General features: G+C 40.8%; 1 protein-coding gene across 1 annotated transcript; it reads right to left on the reverse strand.

Annotated features, from left to right (window-relative positions):
* Positions 1–298: 298 nt before the first annotated feature.
* Positions 299–15891, reverse strand: NPFFR2 (neuropeptide FF receptor 2). Its single transcript, XM_072335865.1, has 4 exons — positions 15747–15891; positions 4057–4396; positions 3228–3327; positions 299–2680 (listed from the first exon to the last, which is right to left on the reverse strand). The coding sequence occupies exons 2-4, from the start codon at positions 4382–4384 to the stop codon at positions 1864–1866; spliced, it is 1245 nt and encodes a 414-aa protein (XP_072191966.1). The 5' UTR covers positions 4385–4396; positions 15747–15891; the 3' UTR covers positions 299–1863.
* Positions 15892–25092: the final 9201 nt, after the last annotated feature.

Here is a 25092-nt window from a genome sequence, read left to right on the forward strand (position 1 = left end):
GCCTCCTAATTACCAGGGAATGACCCTACCTGGTAACTGGTTCCCAGAGACTCTCACGGGACACGTGGTGATGCTCTGATCTTGTAGCAGATCTGTGAAGGCTGATCTTTGTGATAAATTGTGTGCCTTGTTAAATCTGGGAGCCTCTCTGAGATGCTTCCAGAATTGCTCTTTATAAGTGCTGAACGGGTCCTAAAGGTGTTATCTCTTGCTGCTATTAAGGTAGAGTCATCTTAGATGATCTAGACACCAAAAAAGAAACTATCTAAGAAACAAAAAGAGCCACACCCAAATTGTTGCCATAAGCCATTTTTTCATCCTTTATTTCACAAATATTCACTTTATTTTTTTGAACTCCGAGTACAATTGATAGCACAGAATTAACAGGAAGGGAACGACCAGAAAAGGAAATGAAGAGAACATTATGAACAATGCTTACTTTTACCATTTGATAGGAAGTGACTGGCATTCAGGATTACCTGGCAGAAGTACAACTACATGAAGAGCTACAGACTGGTGAGTTAAGTTCAGATGTTCAGACTGTATTTCCCATGTTTAAGAGGGTAACAGACTGATACATTCCAGGAGCAAACTTAAGCTTCACTTGAAACACCCAAAATTGTAGTCCCAAGAGCCCATTGCTGAGCAGAGAAGTGCAGTATGTTAATCATTAAATGAGTTTATTGGATTAGTCAGGCTTTTAGTAGAGGAATTTTATATAAATATCATTTGCAGATGTGTTGGTCTATAGATACATTTAGCTCTTAATGCAACGGAAAACTAAAATATCCAGACCAGATGATTCCCTTAGAATGCTGCAAGGGCTGGCTGCTCCCTATGAAAATGAGTGGTGTTGCAGGGCAAGCTCCTTACCAGTCAGGGCCCACCCTGCAGCCCCCAGTGAGGGAATAGAGCTGGATGTGAAACCAGATTTAGCTGTGGGTCTGTGACTGTAAGACTGTCTGAGCTCAGGCAAGGAAGTTGACCTGCTGATCAGACTTAGTGCTTGAAACCACAGGGCCTATGACCAGCCGAGGGAAGGATTGTGAGGCTGTAGGGACCCATCATTGGAGTATCATTGTAAAAGCAGCTGCAGGTATGTGCTGTGACATCCTCATACTGCTTTCTGGAATCCCTCTGGAATAACCAGTGGGAAGGGATGCCTTCAGCATCATGGCTCAGAGCTGCCCCGAGTCCTGGCAGTCAAACCCCCTAGGATGGGGCATGTGCACAGAGGGCCCTGGTGAATTTCGTGGTTCCCTTCTCTACCTGGCATGGTAGTCCAGATTGCCACTACGAACAGCTGTGTGACTTTTGTTGCCTGATATCAGAAGACTGTAGATGTTAGTAACAACTAGCCTTAAATGCTGAATTGATGCCATAATTATTGTACACACAGTCCTGTTCCAGCCACTCTGAGAAATTTAGAGAAGCAAATGCATGTTGTCTCTATCAGTGTCAGGTATCACTGTATCAAGGTATATAATCTTAGTCCCCTTTTTCTCTTAATTCAAAATGTAGGGAAGATAATATCATTTTAGTCAGGACTTTGCTCTAGACCAGAGCAAGAGCAGTGAGTCATCACTGACTGCAGAGTTTGTCCCTGGTTTAAGCTGGTGATAGAGAAGGAAGAATTTTGCTTCTTCCTCATGTCAAACACTTAAATATTATGTAAGTTACATATCATTTCCTAAACAGAAACATCTCGACATTATTTCTATTTCTAAGAATAGAAATACCTTACCGAGCTTGCATTCCACAACCCAGTAAAGAAATTCTGTTGGACAGAAGTCTTTTAGAGAGTTCATAACATGTTATGAACATGTTATAACATTACAACAACATTCTGTTGTTGTTGTAAGGCTATTCAAGATCCTCCATCATCAAATCCTGCTGGTTATTCATCCAATTTCCTTTCCTAACTGGCTTTCTCTCTGCTTTGACATTTTGACAAGCTTGATCCTGGGGTGTTTGGTAGTTGGCAGCTGGCAAAATGGCATTACTTTGGCCTCGCTGTGAGTAGACCTCCCTGTGAATGATGTCCTTAGAGCAGAGCTGAAGTTTAAAGGCTGCCTGAAAGCCTCTGCGAAAGTTTTCATTAAAGAAACCATAGATAATTGGGTTGATACTGCTGTTGAAAAAGGCCAGCCAGTGGGCAAAGGGGTAGATATAAATGTTGATGATCTGCAGCTGGATATCTGACAGGTTGGCGTAGTCTGAAAGCATCATCAGAGTCCACAGTGGAAGCCAGGACAGGGTGAAAAGCAAAGCCACAATAATGAGCATTTTGATGACTTTTTGTTTCTTCTTGGACACAGTGTGTCGCTGCTCCTGGCTGTGCTTTCCCACTGTAGGCACTGCTGTATTGAAGAGAGCAATGCCTATCCTAGCATACATAATAACAATGAGTGACAAGGGGGCAAGATAGATATTGGCAAACAGAACCGTTGTATAGATCTTTCTCATTCCTGGGTTAGGCCAGTTCTCCCGGCACCAATATACGGGGCGGGTTTCATTGCCATAGCCAAGGATTACTCTTATATGCTTCTCTTCTTCTACCTGCAACATGACTGCTGAAGGACACATGATTGCAATGGCCAGAATCCAGATGACTGTTATAATGATGACAGCAGTTGAAGTGGTCAGCTTCTGCTTAAATGGATAAACGATGCATCGAAACCTGCAGCAGAGGCGTCCAAGAATGTATGTGGAGAAGCCATTTAGAGAATGCTTAGAGAGGCAAACATAAACACATACACAGGTATAAAATTGTGTACTATTAAAATCGTGCCTTTTTCAAAGGTACAGATGGAATTGTCTCATCTTGCATACACCAGTGGAGCTGCATGTAATCACTCCATTTAAGAACTGTGCTGAGGAAAATAATCTAGAAGAAAGTTGTTTAGTGTAAGAAATCTTTATCATCTGTCTGTATCGACCTGCTGCTGCTTCAGTTAACTATGGCAGGCACCACTGTTTCTATCTAGCTTAACTGGGAATCTAATCAACTCTAGGCAGTCAGGTAAAGACCAGCTGTGTGATTTTTAAGAGATACTGATAGAAGAGCAATTACTGTGGATGCACTTCAGAGCTGGCTGTGTTTTAAGGGGGCAGCCTTATGAACTGTATCCATCTAATATGTTGTGGTGTGAATTAATCTGCCTCAGTGTGGTCAGGTGGCATGAGGGAGATGAAAGTGACAGTTTATCATCCCTGCAGCATCTTACCTGTCTACAGCAATTGCAACCAGAGTGAAAATGGAGGCAGAGACAGAGATTCCTTGGACCATCCCACTCATCTTGCAAACCATGCTCCCAAATGGCCATCCTGGAAGGAAAGAGGCAATTGAAATTTCTCCTGTCTCATGGCAGTGCTATGGTCATATGCATAAGAGGAAACACATACTTTCTTTTTGCTCTGGCAGGCCACTGTTGGGGTCAGGAATGCACAGGTTATGTAAATAAATGCACTGCCAGTTGCCTGGGTGAGTTTCTGATGTTCCAGAAAGTGGCAAAGCCAGCATTTGTGGTTTTACATAACATTGAAGTGAGACCTTGCTCTCTGCATGTTGCTCTAAGCGTACCCACTTAGTCTTCCTGGACATACAAAGTAGTACTGGGGTAATCCCTTGTTTAAGATGCCAGATGTAGAAGTCAGCAAAGACAGCCCTGGCAAGAAGGTAGTTTGGAGGCTTGTCTTCCTCATCTGTGACTTGCACTGACTGGAAATGCCTGCAGAACTCCCTCAGAAACAGCAGTGTGTAAACAGGACTATTGACCCAGTGCTCTATTAGGTGACTTTTGTGCACTGTCACATATGCGCTGTTAAGTGAACACAAACCCTTTCTGTCCAACATGCAAGATGAGGGTTCTGAATTTGCCCTCATCTTTCTCCCTGGAATTTGTATTCTGTATGCCAGTGACAGAGATTAAGAGTAGTATATGTGGGTCACTGTCAAGTGCAACCAACTCTCAGGTTCCCCAGGGAGACCAGTACTCAGAAATACAGGTGAATGCCCATCAAGCTTTTTTTGCTGTGCCGTGCGAACCAGCATACCTGCAATGATGTTGTCCAGGAGGGTGGTGGGCATGCAGAAGATTCCCACCAGTAGATCGCTGACAGCCAGGTTTAAGATGAAAAGGTTTGTGACTGTTCGCATATGCTTGCTCCTCAGAACAGTGTAGCAGACTACTCCATTGCCAACCATACAGAGCAGGAAGATGAGGAGGTAAGAGATGATGAAGACAGCTGCCACTGAAGGCTGATGATGGTAGAAGTCCACATAGGAGACATTGCCTTCTAAGTAGAGGTACTTGTACGTCCCATTATAACTTAGAAGATGAGACCAATCGAATGAAGAATTTGAGTCAGTTTCTTTACTCATGTTGTAATGTGCCTTAAAAGATATTTTTTAAAGGTCATTATAATGCAATTGAAATTCATTTGAAGAAATGTGACTAGTTTGGTTATGCGTTGTGCTGAGGTACATATGAGCTTGTGTATACTCATCCCTCTATGGCTTATTCTAGTGGTCCATATTCTGCCCTCCCCCCCCATAGTGGAAAAGCAACAAATATGATTAGTTTGATTCTACAACATGAGTATATATGAGTGACCAGTAAGACTGTTGAAGATTTTCTTCCTTCGGCAGTCTTTGCAAATGTTCTTCCCTTCCCAAATAAGAGGAAATCCAGACAGGATGTAAACAAATCTATTGTGATGTGTTACGTGAAGAAAACAACAACTGAATTTATTTTATTTTTTTATTTTTTTTTTGGGGGGGAAGGGGTGGAAATCAGAATTATTGAGAAATCTATTTACTCAACAGCTTGAGTAAACTCTTAGGCCACAGTGAGGTTGTTGAGCCATTAAAGGCAGTGGTGAAAATAATGCGTTCAGAAGGCACGGATCTTCACCTGAATGCATCCAAATCTACTCACATTCAACTGAAAAGGAAATATTTTTGTACAAATGATATCAGACAATGATTTATTTTACTTTCCTATGTACAAACTACATAAATGGAAAAAAAAAGTCAGGAAATGATGACCTCTATATTTAAAATGTCTGGAAGTACAAAATAGCTGTATGTATTTTTTTTTTTTCTAGCTCTTCTACTGATTCCTATGTGATTTGGGGGAGTTTGTAGTCTTTGCTACAATTTTCTTGTTATTAAGTGTGGGAAATACTTTTCCCACGTGTATTCACACTGTAAAGTAATGGATGTTTTCTTAATTACAGTATTTTATTATAGCTGGGAGAAATTGATAGGTTTTCTGTCTTTTATGTTGCAGTAGCAATGCTTTCAGTTGCTGCAGGGTTTGGGAAAAGAATCTTAAATGCTTGAGCATGTTAACTTCCATACTTAACTCATTGGGCTTAACTTTGTAGGCTACAAGCTGTTTTCTTGCCCTATAAAACCAATAGTTATAAATGGCTATAGATGGAAGTTTGCTATGGCACGCTTTTATCATGTGCATTAGATAAGGCATAGAAATTCCATCAGCCACCGTAACAGGTTACACTGGCATCTTAATGTTTACAGTGGACACTAGGTAACTTGGCAGGGAGCATTCGAATATGTTTTTCCATATTTATTTTATCTGCAAGATAGACTTTGAAACTTAAATGAAAGGAATAGGAAAAATGATTATATCTGTCTGCTGATGGCTTTTGGGTGGCAATAAAGTAAAATGGATTGATGAGGTTGTGAATGAGGGAAGGAAAGTGCTTTCTCAGTTTCTTTACTTATGAAGAGGAACTGACTCTGTGTGTGTGTGTGTGTGTGTGTGTGTGTAACTGCAGTTTCAGCTACCTCTTCAGATTCCTGATGAAGGTGTTTCCTATCTGTGAAATAATAGTGGAAGGTGTGATATTCTGCTGTCACCCTGCATAGGGTGCCCCTCTACTGAAAAAAAAAGGAGCATGAGGACACAGTGCCAAAAGAGCAGGTGTTTTTCTTCATTCTTCTTGCTGTTTTACCTAAAGGCTTGCTAATTAGTGAGCTTCTGTCTCTGCCTTTTTTTCCCTGATCTATTTACTCACATCTAATTCTCAGGAAAGCACTGCAGTTTTTTATATTTTGTTTGTTAATGAAATTCAGTAATGTCAAAAGCTTTGCAAGTGTTTTACTTCCAGGTAGTGCAGTGAAAATATGTTCTGGTATGCCCCAGGTTTGGAGCAAGAATAGTGGTGAAAATTATATAGATGTCTTTTACTTTCTGCTATGTTGGATGTCAGCAGCTATAGAGTGCTTGCAGTGTGTTTGTATTTCTGTGTTTTCTTTATGTATTTTAACATAGCAATATACTAACTACCGGTAATGGGTGTGCATTCTGTTTTCCTTTATGCTGAAAAACTGTATTGGTTTATTTCATTTTATTCAAAATATTTTCCAAATTATTGAATTGTTTTCATTCAAATGCTTTATGTGCCAAATGTTTTAATTATGCAGAGATCAGATTCTGTTATTGCAGAAGGTGTTTTAGTAGCAGCTTTATTATTCACTGAACCATACAGGTACTGATGAAGCTGTGTACAAACATGATGAACAGTGAGAGCAGTAGTCAAAAAAAGACATTTGTCAGTAGTAGCTTATGCCATTCCTTTAATCACAGATCTGGAGCTGTGTTTTGTAAATCCCAGAGAGTGCTTCATCACTTAAATCCCATCTAATGCTTAAAATCTCTTCTGCTTCCTTTTGGCCACTGTCAAGAAATTATTGCTCACTTGCCTTCTCTTCCCTCTGGCCAGCTTCTTGGGGTAGTTAAGAGCGAGAGGCCAAGCTTTCCCTGCCTGGGGAGATGATCATCTAGATGAGAATCAGTGCTTATTGTGAGAGCTTCCCCACAAAGAAAGGGCAGTGTCATGACCTTCCCACTTGACATAGTTATTCTAGGTGAGGAATGTAAAATCCCAGCAGTTGACCTGTAGCTCTGAGTCATTTATAATGCTGCCAATCCATGGGGTTAATCAAGTTAGAAATTGGAGTGTTCTTGAGTTCACACATCTCTTTCTAATAGCTAGTGCTGAAACCAAGTAGAGGTGACACAGAAGAAGTGTAGTAGTGAGGAGCAGAGTAGATAGAGCCAGTGATCTTTGTACTTGCTGTATGTTTGGAGCAAACAGAGCAACAGATGAAGTTTCCCTAGACAAATTGTTGCATTTTTCTTGCACAGTAACTTTTACTATCTAAATGAGAGTTCTGGTCTGCGCAGAGTAAGCAGAAGGCTAATTTACCTGGCAGGTCATTTCACACCTAGCTTTGAAAATTTTGGCCAAGAATGGTAGTACATCCAGTCCCAAACAAGCTTTGGGAATAAGTCAGGCCCTCTGACCTTTCTCATCTAACAAAAATAAGTGCATACTTGTCTCTTTAGGTTGTTGTTGCTTCCTCTGAGGTTCAATCCAAGTTCACGTTCTCTGCATTTGTGTGCAAGTAGGAGAGCCACAAGTGTTTCATTTTACTGTAAATAAACAATTTTCCTTCATAATCCCTTGCTTCCCAGAGATGGAGCTCTTATGACAGGTGTTCCAGACTAGAGAAGATTGCATTTACCTCACACTGTTGTGTGAAGTCAATGCAGCCCTGCAGGTAAGAGAGGTAAGTTGCCTTGCCTTTGTTTTTTGCTTGTTGTGTTTTTTTTTGTTTGTTTTGTTTTGTATTTTTTAAAGAGTTCTCTGGTATATTGAGGGGAAGCTGTTTGGTAGATGAGCACTGTTCTTCTGTACAAGAGTATAGAAGGAATACTTATGGTTCAGATGTCATTGATACTTTGCACCTTGTATATACAGTAGTTCATAGACTGCACAGGCTTTGCTGGATGTTTTATAAGAAGTTTTTGCTGGTATGAAGCTTTGGTTCCAGGGAGTACAAACCCTTGTGGGTCACTCCTGTGTAGTGTCTGTATTCTAATAAATTAATTAGAATTCTATTCATTAAGGCAACTGAAATTCTCTTATCATTCTATTATTGTTCTCCCCCTTAACTACTAATTATTCTCTAGGTGCTTATCTTGGATTTGGCCTCTTTTTCTGATGGTTTATTGTAAAGCTACCACTTTCATTCTTCTCTGTAAATAACTTTGAAATAGTTTCCATTTGTAACTGATGAGCAAGAAATTACAAATGGGAGCTGTCTGTCTTACAGCATCTGATCACACTTGCACTCATGTCATTTAGTACCAAATATGGTGAACTTGCTACATACTGTTGCTTACAGGAAATGGGAAAGTACACAAGTTTTTACTGTTTTGAGGTTAAGGGGGGTGGGATTGGCTGGAAGAAGAAACAAAGTGTAGTCCCTTGTGTTTTGATAAGTACAACAGACTGATAACTAATAGGGAGACACAGAGGACTAAAACATAACTCCTCTAAGAAAGAGGAAAGTAATATAATGCATAAATATTACTGGATGATAAATAAGAGTAATTTGCTTCCACTTAGTAATTTGATGAGGGCATGGCTGCACTGTGAAAAACTGCCTGCATGTTGTTTTTAAACACGGTAGATTGATGCACTAGTGAAGTATCTGTGACAGCATCCCTACACAAACAAGCAGCATTAAGTCTTACAGTGCAAGCAGGGTAATCTTGTGCCATTGAATATGAAAGATTAATTTACCTCCATAACAGTAACAGATCAAGGTAATTATGAAGTGAGTGCAGTTACTTTTATGTTGGCCACATGGAAGAATTCTGGCATTCACAGGAGCCAGACAGTACTACTTCATTCCTGTGCACTGTGATTTTTATCCATATTGTGTGTGTAAAATCGCATTGTGGAATCCTCTGAGGGCTTAGAAACAGAAACAAAGACAACAAACTGTCAGAGACGAAGAACAGAAGTGTCACTGGGGAAAAAGGAAATGTACTGCAGTAAGTGCTAAAAGAATCCTCCTTAGCTATACACTCAGTAATGGGTTAACTGCAGAAACTTCCTGGAGACTGTGGAAAATGGTAGCACCTCTGTTCCGCTCGGAAGTTAGAAAATTGTGCTAGCAAAATACAGCCACTGAGGGATGGAAAAACAGACAAAACCCCAAGCTGCTCTGCTTATGTAGTAAGAGGAAGACACTTACAGAAGCAATACCAGGGAACAAGTGCCAATTACCTACAAGGATGGTCTGCAAGTTAACATTTCCTGTGGAAAGCAGCCTAAAATAAAAAAGCTATTCAGCAAGAGCAGCTGGATGGCAGTGTTTGGAGAAGCAAGGGGGTAGGGGGAATGTGTCTGTGGCAGTGCTGTGGATGAGGATCTGAAATTCATACCAAGTTTCCAGCTGAAAGTGAAGAGCAGCATTGCACAGCAAAACAAGTACATAAGTAGGACAATGGCTGACAAAATGAACAAGATTAACTTCAAAATTAACTTCAATGTTAATTACTTACAGTTCATCTGGTATGTTGCATGCAGATTTGGACCAGATCAAAGAAGTCTAAAGGAAAGCTGCAGGAAATATGAGAAGGCTCAAAAGAATGGCTTACAGAGAAACAGTGGAAGTTACAGGATCGTTTCATTAAAAGAAAAAGTATGTTTTAAAGTATATTGCAATGTGTGCCTTCATTATATTCTAAGTTTCAGAAATACTTTATTTTACTATCATACATTTCAAAAGGTTGGCCAAAAAGGTTGGCAGTGCACTGTAAGAAGGACTCATTTCTTACTTTCAGTGGAAAGAAGACTTCAGGAACAGCCAAATGGGCTCCAGAAGTATGCAATAGGCAGAAGAACAGAAGCCATTCCTGATAAAAACAGAGCATTGAGGCTTGTCATGTTAAATGCTGTAAGTAAAACAGTGTTTCTGTCAAGAAAAAAGATTTAATTACAGAATATTGTTAAAATCTTGGAAGCATTTGTTAGGTGTGTTTTAACTTAGTTTTGTACTTAATCTTATCTTCCTGTATTAGCGGAAATGCTTGGTCTGTAGAAAACTTGAATTACAAGGTACAAACTCCAAGGATATTTAGGAATATGAACAGAGTACTCTGGAATTGAACATTTATCTTCTAATATATCATAATTTCATGGAATACTTCATGAACCACCTAGGAATGTCTTGTCTCACAGTAAATACTGAGTGTGTCACAGGTAAAGGACAGGCTTTCAGTTAAGAGGAAGCTGTAATAGAGACAATTAAGCGTATCAAGTTAAAATTGAAAATAATTTATTCTTATTGTTGTATACTTCCATGAACTTGAACTATACACTGAGAAGCCACTCATACATTAATAAATGGATAATATCAGGAGGACATACCATGCAAAACTAATGAACGGGCTTTGTGCTTTGGATATTTGTCTTCCCCTAAGTCATCTGAGAAATCTGAGCAGAGTGGTGAAATGCAGTATTTTTGTCTAAGACTTCTTTAGTTTTGTGGGTTTTTTCTTGTTTGTAAGGATCTTCCACTTTTCCTGTCTTATTTATAAAGAGCAGTGCTATCAGTAGGAATGCTGTAAGAGATGAAACAAGACTTAATTGTGGATTACTCATCCTCTTCAGGAAGAAATAAGACACCCTTTGCCATAAAGCTGAAATACAAATATTATTCATAAGATGCTATGGGATGAGGCTTTCACGGCATGTTTCTTATTTTTTTAGAATGTATAAAATTTTCACACTGCTTTATGTTTTTGACATTCAAATAATATCACAGCTTAAATCAAATAGCTTTTCTAGCTTTTATTCCCACACGGAGTAGAGAACCTTAATGCTGATAATTTATTGTAGCAAGGCTTTGCTAAAGCTATTTTCTGCCATTTGCTATGATTTGACCTTAAGGTGCCAATATGTTAGCACACTGATGTTTTTAGTCGTATTTGTGACTTCTGTCAATTTGCTGAGGATGTTTTCACATTTGAAGCTTCTTGCTTGGCTGTAGATTGAGCACATGGTGGAAAGCTGCTTTTCTATCCGTAGTGAAGATGTGTGACATGCCAGAGAGGAGACAACAAAAGAGGACTGAATAATCAGGTAGTGGTAGGGTTATAATAGTTAGCAAAGAGGGTACTTGGTTACACAGTAAATGAAGATTCTTCGGCAGCAAAGCCAATTAGAAAAAATATTTTCTGTGTACGTTATGTTTAGATGGCTTTTAACTATTGATTCAACAATAAAACCTGTTATAATACTGAGATTAACACTTAGCCTTTAAGCTTCTGAGTATAGTTTCTCTGATGTGTCACAGGCTACTTTATGTTTTAAGTAAAACCTCAGCCAATTGTTCCCTGAAATAAAAGTAATATTACACCACAGGTGGCCAGCCATTTTATTTAGAAACCTAGCAAATCATAGGATATGCATTAGCTCCCTTATACTTGCAAATGCCTTTTGTCATATTTCTCAACAACTCCCCCAAGATTGCTTGCATCCCAAGCCTCACAGTTTTGAAATTTCCTTGTGGCATTTTTGCAAATGAAATCAAAGGAGTCTTTTTACTCTTATTCCTGCCTGTCAGTAGCAGAATGAAAAACCAGGATGTTACTACCACTAATGCCAGCAGCACAGGAGGAGAGAAATTATCGGATAAGCACTCATTAAGTAAACTGCAGGGAAGTTATAGAACCCATTTGGTACAGAATTTAGCTTGCTTATGGCAAGAGAGCCTTTTGTCCATTCTGTAAATTAGTAGCACCTGAATTAGAAAACCCAGCACCTATGGGAGAGAATCTATTTAGAAGATTCACAATGGCTAATTGAAAGGTATCCATTTTTTATTGAGGCAAAATTAAGGCACTCACTTGACCTGGTGCTTGGTACACTTTTTGAGACATCTGTCACTTTGGGAGGTTACCCCTTCAGAGGGGTTCCCCACCAATCAATTGCCCTACTGTTACCAATCTAACACTGTCAGGAGGAGTGTTGAGCTTGCTATGGGATGAATGATACACAAGGCATGACTGTACAGAAAGCAAAGTATGTTCATTGCATACAGTCTTAGACTTGCGTTCAGTAGAGAAGTAATGAGATTGTTATTAAATTCAGTGAATCTTCAGGACTATTACCAGAAAGTGCTGCAGAAAATGACTAATACAGTGTTCTTCCTGATCACTAGTGCATGTATGATCACGAATGCAGCAAGCTTAGAAGTGTTTTGAAAGCAGCCTGTCAAGCCTTTCAGATTGCTCTCTTTTCTTTAGTTCAAGTTGGCTGATCAGAAAAATCTGCTGTTCCTGTGAGCCAGACACCAAGCATCACATGTTTGGAGCCCTCTGGTATTCCCTTGTATCTTGCTTGTATTTGCCTGTTCTTGAACTGTTAATTGAACTCAGAAAGGGGGGAAACAAGTTCCTCTAATGACTGATAGAGAAGCTTTAAAAAGAATTAAACTATTTGAATTAAGTCCTCCTGAGATAAAATCTTCAAGTAGTGTCTTTCCAGCCATGATGGGAAATTGACCAGGGACCTCAGTAAATGCAGTTTGAGCCTAGACAGCTGGAATAGTAGTTCAGGTCCTATAGCAGAGCAATTTGTAAAGAATGAGTGAGTGTGCCTTGGGTCAAGCACAGATAGAGCTGAATCATTATTTTTGTTTTGACAGTATTACTAAGAAATTGTTCCAATTTATGTTGTTTTGCGGTTAAGGTACAATCATACCTAAAAGTAACTACAGAAGCTTCTGTCACAGGTACCAGTGTATGAATTTAAGGATGACAAGGCATGCCAGCGAAGTAGTAACTGGAAATGCAAGCAGGGAGCAGAGATTACTGTAGCCATCTCTCCAAGTGGAGTTAAACATTAATCTTAGTGCGTGTAGTGGGATAAACAGTTACTGACTGAAAGCTAATTGAAAAGTTCTTGATTGGGAGAGAGCTTCAATCTGCTCTAGATCTTCACGCTTACCTCTTAAGCCCAGCCAGCTCTTAGTTTCCTTGCTCATATCAGAAAGCTGCTGTTGCAATTGAAAGACAAGGGTCTTGATTATGGAAATATGAAGTGTTCGTTCATGTTATTTCTGGTAACATGGGGCTTAATGTGCCAGCATGGAGCATTCTTCCCTGTTACCAAATGTACAGCTTGCTCTACTTGCCAGTATAGCTTATTAGGCTATATACTGGAGGAAAGTTTATTTTGCAGCAGAGTTTCATTAGTTTGTATGATGATATAGTACTCAGATGGAAGCCCTTAAGTAGTACAGATTTTAACTACCTCGTGTAGGAAGATCAAAGACAGTGTTCTACAGATTACTCAGCTGGTAATGTCCTGCACTGTCTTTTCCTGATGCACTTTTCTACTGACACATTCCAGTAGGAAAAGGGAAAGCTTATGTTTCATTTGAGGACTAAGTTCCTCTTGCTTATGTCAGATGGTGTGTTTAAAAAACAAAATGACAGCATCAAGTCAAAAGCCTTTATTTTGTGCAAAGGAAGGGGGGTGGGGGGGAATCTCAAGGATGTTTGTGACAGCTTTCTGAAGTACTGTCTTGAGTCCAGTCATCAAGATACTAGTGTTTAAGGGATAGTATTTAATGAACTTTAGTTTGGACAACAGAAGTTCTGGAATGTATTCCTTTTTCTGTAGCTGAAAGACTCATCTAATTTTAATACTCATGCAGACAGTTTAATTCATCTGCATACAACAGAACACAATTTGTTTACAAATTAAGGTGGAAAGAATATAGAAAAAGCAGTGGGAGCTACCTTATAAGCATGCATTTCTGGCAGAGTTATGAGACAGATGCTGTCTTTCCTGGTACTTGCTGTCATTTCACAGAAATATAGGTGTTAGCATGAGCTACCTTGCATTATTTTCCCCTCATCACCTAAGCCCACTCAAGCCACAAGTAGAAGCAAGTCATAGAGCAACAGCTGCTAACCCCCTGTGTTTTCAGTTGAGGCTTGAGCAAATGCTACTTTTAGGGTGAATTGCCGTCCCATGCAAAAAATTACTTACATTTAGTAGCTCAAGACTATCCTCTCCCCATCCTCTATTGTTATATGCTAGTTCAAACTCAGCCAGCTGCATTTTCAGTGTGTGACTTACAAAAGGTTCATCTATCTTGCATTTTACATCAGGGATAACTACTTAGGACTTATTATTATCAGAGATAGAGATTTTATGTGTTCACATCTTCAGTGCCCCTCAGCAATCTCAGAGACTCAAACCATTGAGTTTCATTTTTTTGTTGTAACATAAGCTATTCCTCACATACTCAATGTCCCTTGTGTTGTTCTGCAGGTGCATTGTGTCCTTAGAGATGGGACTGGCATGCAGCGCTAGTGAGAACACACCCGGCAGTTTAAGTGGCAAGGTAAGGTGTCCTGCTTTGTCATCACTGCTTTCCTCATTAAGTCTTATCACTGATTAGGGTAGCTTCAGCAAGTTACAACAACTTACGCTTCAATGAAAATAGCTGTCAGAAACCACCAGCATATTCATCTTAGCCAAGTTAATCGTGCAGGTGCCTTTGAGCTCTAAAAGTGTTTGTTTTGTAACTGTACTCTAAGGACTGTCAGAATTAACTTGAGCTCACATACTGGTCGAAGTCCTCTCCACCACTTAAAGCAATTCTGTTCAATGTGTGATAGTTGAAAGTGAAGTATGAAATATTGCTTCTGATTACACTTATTTCTGTATTCAGAGCAACTCATTCTGAGTAGTATTAGATTTGATGGACCATTAAACTGTCTTTATCTGATAGGTTGATTATGTACTTTAACTACCATAAACCTGTGTATCATATCATAATACTGTTGCAGCAACCTGGGCTTATCTGCTGGAAGGTAGCACTGAAAGAAGCACTTTCTAACTCTGTTGGCTAGAGTCACATAATGGCTTTCATTTAAATGAAAACCTCAGCATTCTAATCCTCAGTTTTGGGAAGTGTAGGAACCAAACCATCAAGTAACTATGCCCTTGAAAAAGGGGAGTTAATGGTATTTTTCCCCCCTAAAGACCATTTTCTGTACACCTGTGCACACTTGATATTCTGTCAGTGCAAGTATGCTGCCAGCATTAACAGCAGTGCAGCATGAACTATTGCAGCTGGAACAACTGTAAAACTTGCTTAAAAATATTATACCAGGCATACAGTAACTTTGTTCACACCCAGCAATACGGACCTCTGATTTCTGATGTATATTGATTCACTAGACTCAGAGCAACTGTTAGCTAGAGGCATTTGACAACTGCCCTGTGAAACAGCCATTTAAAATTGACAGCTACTTATAGTTAGCCAGGGAAAAAAAATAAACAGATCAAGGTACACAAAGGACTCCAGATGCGCTCTTAGTGGGAACAGTCTTTTCTCTGTAAAAACCTAGAGCTTTGTATAAAGATTAAATAGCTGTCACATTGAGAAGTGCACTTCCAGCAGCAGCTGTGCAGATGCTCCCCCCTGGCCCAGCAATTTCTGCTGACAGTGATGTCACTTGCATCACTTTTGAATCACAAAGCCATTTATAACAGATGTACTGTCACACTGTATTGCCCAGTATCCCAAAAGTGACCAGTACAAACTAGTCAGTAGTGCTGCATTATACTCCCTTGGACCAACTTAAGCAGCATACAGAGAGTTGCTTACCAGATACTTGACAGCACCAGGAGCCCCATGCAGGCAGTATTATCTACCCACCTCAGAGCAGCAGGATTAGCGTTCCCCTCACATATACATGCACAGACACAAAGACCTGTTGTCAACAAAACACTTGCAGTTTTACCTCAGCTCCCAGCTATAGCAGAGTGGGGAATAGCCCAGCCCAACTTAAAGCCAGTCTTCCCTGCTGCTTGCATAGGTTATCCCCACTTACAGTTAAGAGTGCTCCGCAGCAACCACTGGTTCAGTGCAGGGAGGAGGAAGGCTGCAGTCCTGAGTGTAGCAGAGAGGGAATGGACCTCACCAGTGCCTGACAGATGCAGGGAGGAGGGAGGGAGGGAGAGAGAGAAGGAGGGACTGGAGGGAACAGACCAAAGACACGATGCTGAACCCTGGGCTAGTGGGCTGTCACCTGCAGCCCTCCCTACCCTGGGATAGAAGGGAATGAACATCACAGCTGTATTTCTTGCCTGTATTTCTTTATAGACCCTCCTCTTTTTTTTTTTTCTTTTTTTTTTTTTCTTTTTTTTTTAAGCATCCTTTTGTCTTGGGAGGCTTGTTAGCAGAGTTGGAGTTAACACAGCTACAGCTACCTCCCCAGGTATCAGCCCTCTAACAGACTCCCACCCATGTGCTCCCAGTCATTACAACTGAGAGGGCAGCAGTCCGGAGACATCTCCAGTGTGCTGAGCGGTCCTCAGCACAGCATGCAATGCTCAGGCTCTTGTTCTACATGCTGTGCTCCAGCAATTAGATCAGACCTCTCCAGGGGTAAGGCATGGTAAGCTTTTAAATCAGAATCAGGAACCTAGGGGAAAAAAATAGTCTATACAGTCTTTATCAGAGTACTTGACACTTAGATTAAGGATTATAGTGTTTGTCTTGTCTCTTTTTGCATCCTCCCACCCCCCAAATGCAGAGCTTCCTTGTTTCTCAGGAGTTCAAAGGAGGTTGGAAAGACCAAGAAGTACTCCAGTCCAACTTTCTCTCTTCCATACAGAGGGAGACAACTAGATCCAGGGGTCTGCCCTGGGGTGAGAGCCCCTGCTCTGGTTCTAACTTTCAGGGAATTACTGGAGTGTCACTCCATGGAGGCAGGTAACAAAAGACACCTGTATTGCAGGCTAGGCTGAAACAGATAATAGAAATGTTGCTAGAAATCAGGAAAATGAGGAGTACTGCCACAAGCTCATTATCCAAAAATAGAGAATTTCTAAGAATGAGATGATAAGAATGATCAGACGTGCCTTGAAAAGGACGTGTTCCAGCCTTATTCGTATCAGCTGTCATAAGGAAAGAAGTATTCAGTGATATACTACAGCTAAATCAGATGGAGATAGAATACACCAAAGCTGGTTTGTAAGGGAAGAAGAGAGAGGGGATATATACATATGCATACAGGAAAGCAAAGCTTAAGGCTAAAGACAGATAGAAAACCACTCACGGGGACAGTCCAAGGGCTGAAGTCAGTCCAACAACATTGCCCAGATCGAGACAAGAAACAAACACAGCAAGAAACCAGAGCACTCATTGCATACTCTACACTGAAGTAAGAAACCAGCTCCTTTGCTAAAGCTTTAATACAATACTGAGGAGAAAAGAAGAGGCTGTGGAGACCCCAGGTGAGGCTATTAAGATGGGTACCTTAATCAGCAGCTGAAACCCAGCAGCTCTCACATCTCTACTGCGATCCTCACTGCTGGTATTCTGCAGGGCACAAGTGACATAAGTTGGCAGCATACTTCAGACTGAGAGATGAGACAGAAACAACATCCCAATTTAGGATGAGTCAAGCTGTACTTTTGTGAGATAATTGCTATAAATGACCTGGAAATGAAGGTACAGTATTGTTCACTGGAAATTAAGTATTAAGGTACAGCACTATTTACAGGGGTTCAATAGAAGAGTGCAGTTTGTACGCAAGGAATCCAGTCCATGGCAGTTCCCTAGGCAACCTTAGGTGTTGGTAACATAAGGAGAACTTGATTTGCTGATGCTAAGAGGAAACGTCATTGAGGATGGAGAAGAGTGGAGACTGTGGCCAGGTTCTAGGATAACATCACTTTGATGGGAGCTTGAGGGTACTATGGTAGTGATAAACTGCATACTTACTACCCAACAGTTTGTTATCTCTTGACAAAATGCCATCCTCTGGGTGAACTTAGCTTATTATACGCTCATTAAATGCTCATTATAATACCAAAACACACCTCTATCCCAAAGGCTACTTGCCTCCAAGGTGTGGCTTCTTGCCTCCAAGGTGCAACTGTTCCCCACTGAGCCTGTGCTCTGAATTTTTTTAGCTTATAACTTTAGGAGTGAGGCAAGAGATTTTTGCACAAATCATAAACAAAGGTACGTAAGGTATATATGATTAGAGTCACTCAAACTCCACCTGAAAAATAAGAAACAGTATTAAAATGATTTAACAGAGGGGAAATATCAGGGAATACACCATCACATGTCAGACATGAACAATCTGACTTCTGAGCTTTTCTTTCCCTGTTTTGGGACACCTATTAGGTAAGATTCACAGAGTCAGTTATACCAAGTGTTTCCTTGGGAAACTTAGAAGTCTCTGTGGAGTTGCTTATAATGTAATGCTTTTGTGGTTGGTGTTGTATTATTTACATTTTTTGTTAAATTCATGCTTTGCAGGCAGTGTTTTTATCACTGATAATTCAAAGAACCCGTAATCTGTTACTTTAATAAAATGCATTATTCATTAATCTAGCTGTGAGAGTTCTTAATCTGAGCATGGTCTAAGATCTTAAAGAGAGATCATGCAAGCTCATTTGCATGCCATTAGGTTAGTTGGACAATGCACTCAAATAGTGAATGCCACTGGAGTTATAGTGCCAGATTGGACATCACTCAGAATCTAAGCTCAGCCACATCCAGTCCTTCTACTGTCTGATGGCGAGCTGGAGCATAAGGGGGTGTATTTTCTGCCAAATTATGTTGCCCTTTAGTGTTTCACCTCTCTCAGTGATATGCAGAGAGGGTGAGTAGTGAGAGAAGTGTAATATGTGTGCTGAAACACCCTTTGCACAGTGGTCTTTCTGACTTACATCGTAAGATATATATTGTAAGTTCAGTCTTCTTTTATGATAGTAGGAAAGGGATTGATGGGCACAGACAGAACTGATTTGCCTAACTTTCCCTCAAAGCATCCAACAGTTAAAATTAGAAGGGACAAATTAAAGTAATAAATGTGGGGTCAAATAGGCAAGGAAGATACTTTTTCATCTTTCCTAAGATCTCAGATCCTCCCCAAGCCTGTTAATTGCAGGCTCTAGGCTGTTCTGATTTGCAGCCAGTGACACAGTTGGCTTCTGTAGACACAAGAAGGTCTCCATGGAGTCTGTGTGGAAATAGGAGCATCGGTCTCACGCTCAATTGTTCATCTTTCATTATACACCTCAGAATACATCATGAGGCTTGTAACTGTTGAGTCACATCTGGCCTGATGAAATAAATAATTCCCTTAAAATTTGGAACACCTCATTCAAAAGAAGCCTGTTCAGCCAGGAAGAAATAGAAGTGTCCCTGATCAACTGTAAACTGTTTTTCTGTGTGTGTGCATACACTCAGGTGTGCTGCTGTCAGATTTATGACGCAAATGAGTTTCTCACTTGTGATGGTGTGAATATTTGCTTACTTTTCTTCCAAGTGGTTCATAAAGAGCTGATGCGCTGGGGGCTACCTTGTGGTCTTGTCTCTTCTTTTAACTAGAAAGTCTTTTAGTTCTAAGAGGAGTAGTTGCCACGCAGGACACAAAGTATGCCCAGATCTGCTGTTACAGACATGGCTTTGTTCTTGTAGCTCCTAAAGCAGACTGTGATGTTGCTGTTGCATGACATGTGGCTGTAGATTCACATGGTATCCGGTGAAGATAATTATTCTCTCTTCTCTATATACTAGAGCAAGTATTCCCAAAATGTATCCTGCCCAGGGTAAGTACTTCTCTTTCTTTTGTTCTTTCTTTTCTCAAGTAAAGGTCAATGAGTATATGGGCTGCAGCTAGACTTCTTTCTGTCTGCCACTAGACACATTAGAGGGAGTTACCTGTCCTCTCCAGCATAGTGTCTCAGGCACATTTACAATCATGTGCTGTGTGAGGAATGCCTGAGAGCCCAGGATGTCACTGACAGATGAAATAGCAAAAATGGTTACAAACTTCATAGTAAGTGTAAAGCCATGATTTAAGTTACAACAATGATTTCTCACTTAAGTCTGGGAGTTCATCAGTAAGAAATGTCAGGGATTAAGGAAACTCTGAAATTATTAACCCAAGGAACATACGAGTGATTTTAATAACTCAGCAGGATCAGCACAACGTGGAGTGTTTCTGATGGAGGTGGTGGCTTTGAAAGTTTCCTGGGATATTTAGAAGACTTTACCTGGAACAGCCTTTGTTAGTTAAAGCCCATCCAGAAAGGTTGACTTAAAATAAAACAAATTAACAGAGGTAGTGCTGAAAGACTGAATGTGGGCACTCTTTGAAGGAGAGAAACTACAAAGAGCTCCCTGTTGGCACATGCTGAGACAAGATTTTATTTTCCTCTGTTCTGGTATCTCAAATAAATACTAGGAAATAAACCCAAAATATTCAGTGATGAGAAGGTTTTGGAAAAGTATGTGTTGGGTATAAGCTCGCAAAGTGCAAATTTAGGAAATTAGAAATCTTTTCCATGGTTTCCTATGGAAGCAGAAGCAAGAAAGTATTCTTAAGATGGCATTTTCACCTGGGGAAAAAGAGATGCTTCCTCATGAATTCTGAACTTGTGGTGAAGCCAGATTCTTAAGAGGCTATACTAGCATGGGGCTATTTACTGGGTGTCAGTGGGTACACTTTGACCAGGGCAGGCAAGGAAGAGTGAATATTGAAAAAGGATTACTTGTTATTTCAAAAGTTCAAATAACCGTAAACTTCAGGCTCTCCTTTCTGTATATTTATCCTTTTTCTCCATTTTCTATTAGATGAGAATTTAAAAGGAAACTCTTTTTTAGCTAAAGTAACATTCTGCAGCTGGTGGTGATATTTGTTTTCAGTCAGATGGATTGCTCAGGGCTTGAGGAAAATAAGACTAGGATGCCTTTGTTGGTGTTGGGGGAGTAAGGACTGTTCTAGGGGAGTAAGAAATGAAAGACATATTACATAGAAAAATGAGTTCAGAAGTTAAGGGAAGCTCAGAAATGTGTTCAAGATATAAGGTGTGCTTTTATTTCAAAATAGAAGAGCGTGATCCCAGAAACTTGAGACGTTCAGTATCTTATTTCATTGCCTTGCTGTGACGCTACACTGGATAGACTTGAAAACTGGATTTTGGCTGCAGACTACATGAGATGTGTGGGTAAGTCCTGGATGCTTCTAAGTGTATGTCAAAACAAAAACGTAACATACCCCCCAAAAAAAACAAAAAACAAACAAACAAAAAAACCATTTTTTTTCAACTGTAAACAATAGCTTGATTGGTGCTCCTCACAGGACAGAGAGATGTGGCTGTTGTTTGAGATGTATGTGCTTTATTTTTCTGCCTTCCTTGTTATTGGAAGAGAACTTCTGGGAAGACACCTGCTGAGGTATCAAGAAGGTTATACAGGGGAGGTTGCACGTAGAAAGGCCTGGAGGTACTCAGGAAAGCTGCTAGTTTTGGCTGGGTGCTTGTAGGGTTGCTTTTGAAAAGGAAGGAAAAGGGCAAGGAGAAAGGAAAGGAAGGAGAAAGGGGAGGAAAGAGGAAAAGGAGAAAAGGGCCAGGCAAGGCAAGAAGAAAAGGGGAAGGCAAAGGGAAATGGAAAGGCAAGGCAGTAGGTGAAAGGGAGAGGACAAGGAAAAAGCAGAGAAAAGCAAGAAATATGTGGGAAGAGGAATGTAGGAAGGAAAGGCAGGAAAGGGCATGTCTGTTGTTTTTGGGGTTTTTTGTTTGTTTTTTTCTTTGTAGTTTTTATTTGTTTGTTTCAATGAGCAAATGGAAAAGAAGAGGCTGGGGTTAGTGTTGCTGCAAGGGGGCTGCCCTGGAGCTGTTGAGTAAGGGATGATGTCTTCCCCAACCTGTGGGTCACTGGGGAGCCGTGCTTCATCTCTGCAATATCTCTGCCCTTCATATGCTGGCATAAAGACAGGTGCAGCTCCAGGTGATTCAAGGATAACTGCAGAAATCCAAGTTCAGGGAAATAGTAGGGGTTTCCTTCAGTCTCCAAGTGCGTGTGGTGTAGCACTGGCTTAAATTAATTAAAGAGTAGATAAGAAATGGAACTCATTTCAGTGAGTCTGCTCACATTTATCTTATGATGAGTAAATAGAAACCTTAAAAAAAGCACTGTCTGATCCACTTTGAGGAAATAAAAAAGACAAAAAATCAACCATGCAGTTCAGGTAATGGCTGCTGTACAAATTAAGTGAAACAATGCAGTAGGGATGAAGGTACCCAAAACATCCCCTGGGAAAACATTGTGGGTAATGGTTGATTTTTTTAGAATTCTTTTAATAATATCAGGAGCTGACTTAATGAATACTGAAGTTATTTCTTAATATATGTGATTATTTTTCTTCTTGTACCTTTTATATCTATTGTTTATACAAATTTAACTTGTAATAATGCCATGCTTTCATGTCTGCATATTAGGGGAAAGGGGATTTAATCTAAAAAATGAGGATTTTTGCCCTCTGGACTCCATCTGTGATTGAGATGTGGCATAGAGTGAGTGGTTTGGCTGGGGAGCCTTTTTTGTGGCTGCACATTGCTACAGTTGCATCCAATATCCCACATCCCATATCTCATGTCCCAAATCACATCACATTCTGTCTGCATCTTAGGGAGTTTATTGGGAGGTGGTGTTTGTTGAGGCTGAGTGGACAGGTGAGGAGCTGCAGATGATGTTGATCTTGGTGTTGCGATGGGTTCTGTTCTTATGATGATGTGAGGACTGGCTTGGTTTTTCCCAGCGGAGCATGGTGGTAGAAAGGCAGTCAGCGGCGTTCATCTCTTTGTCCGGTAGTAGTAGCTGGCACAGACACGTTTAAACCCTGCTTAGTGGGGAGCATTAAGCATGAAGATAATTATAATTACAATTTCACAGGTCAATATAATAAGCTCATTTACTGTCACCTTTTTTCCTGCACAGTGGTGTGTTGGTAAACCTACGATTCCTCCCATTCCTGCGGCTCGGGGGCACTCTGTCCCGCCTCTTGCGCTGTCTGCTGTGCCCCCGCCGGGCCCTCACCATCCTTGCGTCCACTCAGCCCCCCAGCTCCCTAGATACTGATGGGTCTGATGGTCTGAAAAAATACCTGGGAGAAGTTCCTTTGTTGAGCACATAGTGGGGACTCTGTTGCCCTAGTGATGGGGGGAGTCCTCCCTATGAGCTCACAAGGGCAGAGATGCTGGCAGCATCTCCCTCAGCATCCCAAGTAGTAGATCAGCCACCCAAACCCTTCCTATTCCCCCATTGTCACTCAGACCATGATCATGCCTTTCTTTATGCTTGGTGATGGAGAAGTACCTTTGGGATGAGTTTTTGGGAGAGGGAGCACTGAGACATCACATCCTGTCCAGTGGTAGCCGATGAGCATAGAAGCTGCCAGTGTACTGACAGCCAAATTACTGGCCTGACTTCTTACTTGGGGTTTTCTGCAGCGCATATTTTTGGCCTGCAGGACACAGCATTTCGAGCTTCCCTCGTTACTATGACCTCACTGCCACTGTTTCTCTGTTAGTAAACATCATGGAATCATCAAAGTTGGAAAAGACTTCTAAGATCATCTAGTCCAACCATCCCCTTACCATAAGTACTTCCCACTAAACTTATGTCCCCAGGTGCTACATCTACCCTTTACGTAAACACCTCCCAGGATGGTGACTCCACCACCACCCTCGACAGTCTGTTTCAATGCATTTGGAGAAGAAATTATTTCTAATATCCAACCTGGACCTCCCGTGGCACAACTTAGAGCTTTTATCTCTTGTTCTATTGATGTTACCTGGGAGAAGAGGCCAACCTCCACCTCAGCACAACCTCCTTTCAGGCAGTTGTTGAGAGTAATAACATCTTGCCTGAACCTTCTCCAGACTGAAAAATCCCAGTTCCCTCAGCCACTCACCATAAGATTTGTGCCCCAAACCCTTCAAAGCTTTATTGCCCTTCTCTGAACCCATTCCAGGACCTCAATGTCTTTCTTGTAGTGAGGGGCCCAAAACAACACAGTACTCAAGCTGCAGTCTCTGCAGAACTGAATTTAGGGAGATGATCACCTCTCTGGTTCTGCTGGCTACACAGTTTCTGGTACAAACCAGGGTGCCATTAGCTTTCTTAGCTACCTGTGCATCCTGCTGGTTCATAGTCAGTTGAGTTCCTACCAACACCCTCAGATCTTTCTCCTCCATGCAGCTTATCAGCACTTTTGCTTGTGTACCATGCTTTTACCTGGCCACCTTATTTTTGAGTCTGTCTTCTGCTGTGTTCCTTGAAGCAATTGAATTTCCACCCCACCACTGGTGGCCACACTTGGGTGGAAATCCGCTACCTCCACTTCTGCACTTTCTGAAGTGCACCCTCACTGTGCGCTTGTGTGACTGGTTCTAATGTGGTAGCATCAGGTAGTGATGCAGTGGGGTAGCTGTTGGTTTCCACTACTCATATGTCCCCAAGGAAGCAAAATGAGAGGGTTTGCCTTAGTGTGCCACCAAATAGCTCATCTCAATGCTTCACCCAGAGTTTTATGCAGTATTTCCTATCAATTTCCTTTTCAAAGCACATTTCTAAGCAAATAAATTACAAAAAATAAAATAAAATAAAAATAATAAATAAATAAATAAATCCGTTCAATAGAAACTTAATAGCTAGAATGTAGACGAGTTAGGAAAGTCTCTGGGTAATTTCCTAACTTTCTTTGGTTCCAAAAACAGTCTCCAAATGAGTGAACTGGAGCTACAGAGCCACTGGAATGCCCCTGCACCAGGCAGTGTACACGACTGTTACTGCTTGTTGGATTCATTTATGGCTTTTTATGGGCAGATGAATGTTCATCTTGCAGGTGTGGGGCTGGTTTAGGGTAGAGCTCAGCTGTTGACCACTTCTTCCCTGCTTAGCACCAGAGAGTAAACTGTGAAGCACCCCTGGTCAGCAGGGGTTCATGAGTAATTATTCTAAAGCTATTTTTAGCAGATTTCCATGTTTTTCTTATTTTTTTCTTGACAATTGAGAGAATAGGTGGCAATTCAACAGTGTGCCATGGGGAAATTACAGCCTGAATCACATAGGATAGTCACAGAAGAGACAGACTATCGGTGTTTATACCAAAATAGCCTATTATCCAGGTGTCTTCCACAGATAAATGGTAATCACAACACTGCTCAGCTCTCTAAAGGTCATGAGTCCTTTTGAGTATCCAAGCTACATCACGTTTTGTTATGTTACTATTCTGCACATCTGAAAAGATTGTCACCATCCTACATAATATGTCAGCTGGCATATTTGCTTCCATTGAACATCTTACAGGGAAAAACGCTTTGCATTTTGTTTCATTTCCCAGCCATGGTGCAAGCCATCTGTCTTCC

Source organism: Excalfactoria chinensis, chromosome 4 (assembly GCF_039878825.1).
Source record: "Excalfactoria chinensis isolate bCotChi1 chromosome 4, bCotChi1.hap2, whole genome shotgun sequence".
NCBI classification, from domain to species: domain Eukaryota; kingdom Metazoa; phylum Chordata; class Aves; order Galliformes; family Phasianidae; genus Excalfactoria; species Excalfactoria chinensis.